The sequence below is a fragment of the Rhinolophus ferrumequinum genome, chromosome 25, assembly GCF_004115265.2.
Source record: "Rhinolophus ferrumequinum isolate MPI-CBG mRhiFer1 chromosome 25, mRhiFer1_v1.p, whole genome shotgun sequence".
NCBI lineage: Eukaryota > Metazoa > Chordata > Mammalia > Chiroptera > Rhinolophidae > Rhinolophus > Rhinolophus ferrumequinum.
In genome coordinates this window covers 25000134-25007708 of record NC_046308.1, presented here as the reverse complement: position 1 = coordinate 25007708, position 7575 = coordinate 25000134, and the positions used below count along the sequence as shown (strand labels likewise).

The 7575-nt window shown below is 37.0% G+C and overlaps 1 protein-coding gene across 1 annotated transcript; it reads right to left on the bottom strand.

Moving 5' to 3' along the window:
* Positions 1-5239: 5239 nt before the first annotated feature.
* On the bottom strand, positions 5240-6190 carry LOC117017683 (olfactory receptor 8A1). The gene has a single exon (XM_033098168.1). It carries the CDS (start codon positions 6167-6169, stop codon positions 5240-5242), a length of 930 nt encoding a protein of 309 aa, XP_032954059.1. The 5' UTR covers positions 6170-6190.
* Positions 6191-7575: the final 1385 nt, after the last annotated feature.

Genomic DNA, 7575 nt, shown 5'->3' with positions numbered 1-7575 from the left:
AATTATTTGTTGTAGTTCTGTGAAAAATGTCATTGGTAATTTAATAGGGATTGCATTGAATCTATATATTGCCTTAGGTAGTATGGATATCTTTAACTATATTAATTCTTCCTATCCGTGAGCATGGTATGTCTTCCATTCATTTTTATCTTCTTTAATTTCTCTCTTCAATACGTTATAATTTTCTGAGCACAGGTTTTTTACTTCCTTGGTTAAATTTATTCCTAAGTATTTTATTGTTTTGAAGTGATTGTAAATGGGATTGTTAAGTCCTCCTTCTGATAGTTTGTTATTGGTGTACACAAATGCAACTGATTTTTGAATATTAATTTTGTACCATGCTACTTTACTAAATTCATTTATCAGTACTAATAGCTTCTTGGGGGAATCATTGGGGTTCTCTTTGTATAGTATCATGTCATCTGCAAATAATGACAATTTTACTTCCTCCGTTCCAGTTTGGATGCCTTTTATTTCTTTTTCCTGTCTGACTGCTGTGGCTAGAACTTTGTTGAATAAAAGTGGTAAAAGTGAGCATCCTTGTCTTGTTCCTGATCTTAAGGGGAATGCTTCTAGCTTTTCCCTATTGAGTACGATGTTAGCTGAGGGTTTATCATATATGGCCTTTATTATGTTGAGATATGATCCCTCTATTCCCAGTTTGCTAAGAGTTTTTTTTATCATAAATGGATGCTGGATTTTGTCAAATGCATTTTCTGTAAAACACCTATTGATATGACCATATGATTGTTACTTTTAATTTTGTTAATATGGTGCTAATTGATTTGCGGATATTGAACCAACCTTGCAAACCAGGAATGAATCCCATTTGATCACAGTGTATGATCATTTTGATGTATTGCTGAATTCTGTTTGCTAATAATTTGTTAAGGAGGTTTGCATCTATGTTCATTAGGGATATTGGCTTATAGTTTATTTTGTTTTTTTTTTGTAATGTCTCTGTCTGGTTCAGGGACTGGGGTAATAGTGGCCTCACAAAATGAGCTTGGAACTTTCCTTCCTTCCTTCCTTCTGGATTTTTGGGACTATTTTGAGGAGAATAGGTGATAATTTTAACCTTCCTCTATTTTTAAGAAAACACAATGTCACACCCATAATAAGGGGAAAAAAGCCCGAGAAAGCTGAAATAAAAGTTGTCTCAAACATACTATGACCTTCCCATAAAGAGTGGGCTCCACATATAAATTGAATTTACTAAAAAGATGCTTTTGAGTGTTTGGACAAAATATGAGGGTTTGGATGAAAAAGTGGTGCTATAATAAATCATACATTTCTAACTGACTATGCTTTGGTGTTTAATCAGGCCCCAAACCTACAACTTTTTTAGTCAAAGATTTTTAAGCCAGCCCTGTCCATGGTTCTTGTGCATTGAAGTTGATGAACCTCTGAAATATGCCAGAAGTAATGCCCCTTGAAGGCATGATTACCCTTAAGAGAGCACATTTTCTTGTTAACTATTCTGTAATCCAATTCCCACCTTGTTTTCTCCCACCTATTCTAATGTCCGTTATACCGTGTTTCCCCGAAAATAAGACCTAGCCCAGACAATCAGCTCTAATGCATCTTTTGGAGCAAAAGTTAATATAAGACCCGGACTTTTATATTGTATTGTATTATATTATATTATATTATATTATATTATGTTATATTATATTATATTAAGACCTCGTCTCATAGTATGGCAAAATAAGCCCGGGTCTTATATTAATTTTTGCTGATTGTCCGGCTATGTCTTATTTTCGGGGAAACATGGTATTTCCCCCTTAATTTCAAATGCATAAAAGAAGGTACAAAATTGTCATTTTTGTGGGAACATTTGAGATCTTTCTTCCCAGCAATTGTCAGTTTTGGCTCAAATAAACTCTTATAAAAATTCTCTACAGGTTTGGACAATCTTATGTCGACACTCTAGTATTGCGTTCTGGCATAGAACTCTTAGATTTCTGAGATTTCTACATTTAAAAGGAGGCTTTTACTTGTTATGAAGGTATATTTGCCAAAATAGGAAGAAAAAAATCATTAGCATTTTGTTACTTGATTTTTAACTTCTAAATATTTAGAGGGTCTTTCCCCCAGGCCCCACATATCAAGAGTGAGCCTGCCTGTCTCCCTATCCAATAGGTCAGTGGCTGCTCTGATCCACAGTTTCTTGGGTGTGTTGACTGGTTTACACCTGAGGTGGGTCTAGAGAAAGGCATTTTTGTTTCTGTTTCTCTTTTTCCCACTCCTTGCTTCCATTCATCATATCTCTCTGGGTAACCATTCTAACCTGCCTAATGTGTATTTTATTAGTTATTTTTTCCTTTATAAATATGCTTTTTTTCTGTTTGTGTATATGTAACTTTAATATACATGAGTAACATTGTGTTTTATATCTCATTATCTTTCTTACTTTTCTCACATAGCACGATAGCTCTGAGCTGTGCTGTCTATAGCTAATCCTTTGCTTTTAACTGCTGTGAAGTCTCCACTGCAATTTATCTCTTTATTTACCCAATGATGCGTGCAAAGATATATCCTGTTGTTTTATTTTGCACTTCTCTGATTAGTAATTGGCTTGAGCATCTCCTCCTAAGCGGGGAGTCACTTTAGGCTTCCTCTTCTGTAAATTGTTTGTTCTATATACTGTGCCCTTTTATTTTCTGTCAATGTTAAAGTTTCTAATATAAGCTAGTTAGAGATCTTCTTCCATTCTGTTATATTTCTATGAACTCTATCCCCAGTGTCCATTGCTGAACACAAAAATCCTAATTTTTGATATGATAAAATTCACCAATGTATTTGCCTTTTGATTTCTCATCTTTAGATAACAAAAATATTTTCCTATATTTCCTTCTAATTAGAGGGATAGGTAGTGATAGAGGCCTCAGCTCTTGCTGGGGGAAAGTCAAGAGAAGGTCAAGAGTAGCCACTTGGAAATGGCTCTGTCAATATCCCTTCCCTCTTCCTTGCAATCAGGTCTAAAAGCTAAAAATTACATATCCCTTATTGCCATGTAGCACTAGTTAAATGCATTTGTGTGAGATTTGGAAGATGTGAGTGAGGTTGGTCTCACACTTCAGTCTATATCAGAATCATATGAAGGCTTATTAAAACATAGGTTTCCAGGCCCCACCCAGGAATTCTGCAAATGTGGAGCAGGGCCCCCAAATTTTTGTTTGTAAGAAGTTTCCATGTAATGCTCAAACTAGGCTTTAGTTGTCTAGTTACCAGTTTTATGAGTGCAAGAGGCATTTTCATGGTGGCAGGGGTCACAGTGATAGCAGGAGTCTGTTGTGGAGTCACTTTGGAGGCTCCCTCATCATTCTTCCAGTCATTCAAAAAACTGTAGGAGGTATGAAATCTCTTTCTGGATGAAAAAAAACTAGAGTTGCCATATCTTGCTTTGTATAATGCATTCCTGTGTAAAATGTGAACCCACGTTTTTGGCCCAAATTTTCAGGGGGAAAAAAATCTTTCATTTTACTTTTTTTAATTCAAATTTTTATTTGTTTACAATAGGTAGCTGTTTTTTGTATTATAAATTAATTTTAGCATTTATTTTTTAACATATTGTGGTACAACATATTATATGTAACAAATAATTACAAAACACAAGAAGAGATAACAAGGTACCAGAAACACCTTGTTATGTACCAGTAACAAACTTACGGTATTTATGCCTCATAGAAGGCCAAGAACCCTTCATCGTTGCAACTTCGTCATATGTTCAACAAAACCGATTTTCATATTCCAGGGTATTATTTTGCATACGGATATCGTTATTGATTTCTAGAGTTACACTTTTAAGTCAAAAGCATAAATAAAAGAATTAAAAACATTTATATAGACAAGGAATTAGTACTACCCATGTATAATGTACATCCTTATTTTTCCCTCACTAATTAGGGCAAAAAAGTGTGCATTATACATGGCAAAATACGGTATTTCTGTTTTCCATAAGCCACTGATTGATACAATGGTATACCAAAACTAGCTAGAAATAACAAGAGGATGTCTACAAATCCTTTGCGCAAAATCCTCACTGCTGAGTCTAAAACAAATATCCTTGATATCGTTAAAGGGGCAATGTTTGTCCCATGGCCACTGGTATACTGAGTGAGTAGCCCATAGATCTATCAGTTATTAAACAGGACAAAAGATTCTGCAGCATGTGTAATCTGAGGTGAACAAGCATTCTGATTTGTTTGGGACTGAAGGGTTTCCCAGAATGTCGGGCTTTTAGTTCCAAAACCACATTGAATTGGTCACTCTAGTGTAATCTTTCCTTAGTCATCTTGAAGAAGTTGCCTATAAATGGGAAGAGGTTAGGGTGGATGATAAAAAGTGGGGGTCTGAGAAATTTTTTTCAGGAGGCATTTGAAATTTGAAGAGCATAACTAGGCAGGCTTGATAGGCTGTAGAAAGGGAGTGTTAGCATAAAGCAAAGAAGATAAAGATTGAGAGCCAGGAATGTGGTGTCTGGCAGACTTTGGCTTGGGTTTAAACCCCCGTGTCTTTGTTTACCATCTATGTGACCTCGAGCAAGTGACTAAAGCATCTTTCCATATCTGTGAAATGGGGATAATAAGTATATCTATCTGTGGTGAGGTATAATTGAAATAATGCATACAAAGCATTTGAAAGAGTTATATGACTCAGAATAAACACCCAAAACCATGTTAGCAGCTAGTATTATTTTTAGGGTTACTAGGAAATTTACACAAAGGCATCAGGTAGAGAAGTTCTTGGGCAGGAATAAGTAGAGATGAGTGAAAGAGATGAAAGAAAGACTCAAGATGAGAAAGGGGCTGTGTATCACCCTTGGTGACTTTAAAGTCACCCATCTTTGCCTTGTGCATGCCCAAATGCAAAAAAGTAAGAATTGAGTTGAGTAATATTTTCTATCTAAAGGTAATAAAACAATGAATGACTCTTAAACTCAATGCTGGAAGTTTAAAATTTACGTTAAATTACAATTAAAATACTAAATGTTTACCAAAGGGCTCAGGATATAGAAAATGGATCCCAAGAGAATGAAAATATGAACTTGAAATCAGCTGGCTTCAAACAGCAATGAAGTAGAGAGAGGAAACGAAGTGGGAAGAAGAAAAGGAGGCATTCACTGAACCATGTAGAGAAGTGATTTTTTGCCATCGTGGCTGGGTATGCAGAGGACTTCCGGCTGGCATTTATAAAAACTTACTCATGAAATTGAGCAAGAATAATAACTTCTGCATCAAAATATTTTTCTCCTCAGGGTTTTCTGCATGGCAGCCTTTACCTCCTTGTTCCTCAAGCTATAGATGAGGGGGTTCAGCATGGGGATCACTGTGGTGTAGAACACGGAGGCCACGTTCTCCTGGGCCAGGGAACTGGCTGTGGAGGGTTTTAAGTACATGAACGAAGCTGACCCATAAAATAATCCCACAGCTGCAAGGTGGGAGCTGCAGGTGCTGAAGGCTTTGGACCGTCCCTCTCTGGTGCTGATGTGTAGGATGCTGGAGAAGATGAAGGCATAGGAAACAAGGACTGCTAAGCTGGTGACTATGATGTTAAATCCAGCCAAAAAGAAGATGGTTATCTCAATATCACGGGTGCTAGAGCAGGAGAGCTTCATGAGGGGGAGGATGTCACAGAAGTAATGACTGATGAGAACCTCACAATAGGGCAGTTTTAACATGAGGCTAACCTCAATGGTGGAGCCAATGAGGCCCATGAGGTAGACGACAGCCACCAGCAGGGAGCAGACAAGATGAGACATGGTGATGTTGTAAAGCAAAGGGCTACAGATGGCGACATAGCGGTCATAGGCCATCACTGTGAGCATGTAACACTCGGCAATGACAAACACGAGGAAGAAGTAGAGCTGTGACATGCACCCGGCATAGGAGATGATGTTCTTCTCTGACACGAAGTTCACCAGCATTTTAGGGGTAATGACAGAGGAGTAGCAGAGATCCAGGAGTGACAGATTGCGGAGGAAGTAGTACATGGGGGTGTGAAGCTGAGCATTCACCCAAATCAGAGTTATCATGCCCAGGTTCCCTATCATGGTGACCGAGTAGATCCCCAGGAAGAGGAGGAAGAGGGGGAGCTGGAGCTCTGGCTGATTTGTTAATCCCCCAAGAATGAACTCTGTCACTGTAGAGTGATTTTCTGTCGCCATTCTCCTTTGGGAGCCCTGTGGGGATAAGAGAGAAGAGCCTATGGAGGGCTGCATCTGAGCCTTTGTGGTGAGGCTAGGGACCAACATCTGTTCCTTACTGAGTGAGCTTGACCTCTTTCCTGTGTGTCCATACTCCCCTAATGCTTTTCAGCAATCAGACAATTTTGGTGTCGTTTGGAGGAAATAAAGGTGAGAAAAAAAGGGCCTTCTTGGAGGTTTTACCACCCTCATGCTCCTCACTTACCATAGAGGTAAATGCAACTGTGTTTTACTTATAGGTTTGGAGCTGAACTTTGCCTCAGAAAGAGACTCTCTCTTGTCATTTAGGCAATCCCATAATATTACCCATGAAATGAAAATGTGTGGCAACCTTATCGCAAAACCAGATAGTGTAGTCTGGTAGGTAAAGTCCTATGAATTACTGGGTGACAAATCAATTTCTACATTTGAGAATAAATGGAATTATAATATCAATTCCAAAGAGATATATATATATATATATATATATATATATATATATATATCTATATAAAGTAGAAATTAGTGAAAGAAATGAAAGGAAGTGTCTAGATGAGAAAGGAGCTGTATATCACTTCTTGGTGACTTTCAGATTAACCTTGCTTTGCCTTATGCATGCCCAAATGCAAAAAAGTAAGAATTGAGTTGAGTAATATTTTCTATCTAAAGATAATAAAACAATGAATGACTCTTAAACTCAATGCTGAACATTTAAAATTTATGTTAAATTACAATTAAGATAGTAAATGTTTTTACCAAAGGGCCAGGAAATGGAAAATGGATCCCAAGTGAAAGAAAATATGAACTTGAACTATATACATATATATATATGGAATATTTTTCAAATCTTCAGTTCCTATACAAATATGAATTTTCATTAAGCATCTGGAATTTGTCCTAATTTTTCATTGAACCTGGGATTCTAGGGTATTTATTCATAGTTTTAATTATACACAATAATCACCTGGAAAGTTTAAAAAAATAATGACGTCAGGTTCCTCCTATAGTAATTCTGATTTATTGATCTGTGGCATTTTCTGGGCAATGAGCTCTGTGTTTCTGGGCAAGTAGTAAAGTTCAGCTAAAGATAGTAAAGGTTTTGTTTGCTTCATAATTTTGTGTTTATTGGAACCAGAGTAATTTTGTAGCTTAAAAATTTGGCATTAAATGCACTTTATCCTGAATCAAATAAAGCTACTGAGGAACGGTTTAAGATTGATTGCTCTCCACTCTGCTGAGAGGCCTCGGAAAAAGTTTGAGTTAGGATTAGGATGCGTAGTAAGTAGGTAGAAGTAGAAATAGAATATGATGCAATTTACAGATCAAGAGCAAAATGATTTAAGTGGGAAATGGATATTTTCCCTCATTCCCCCTCTTTGCATACCCTT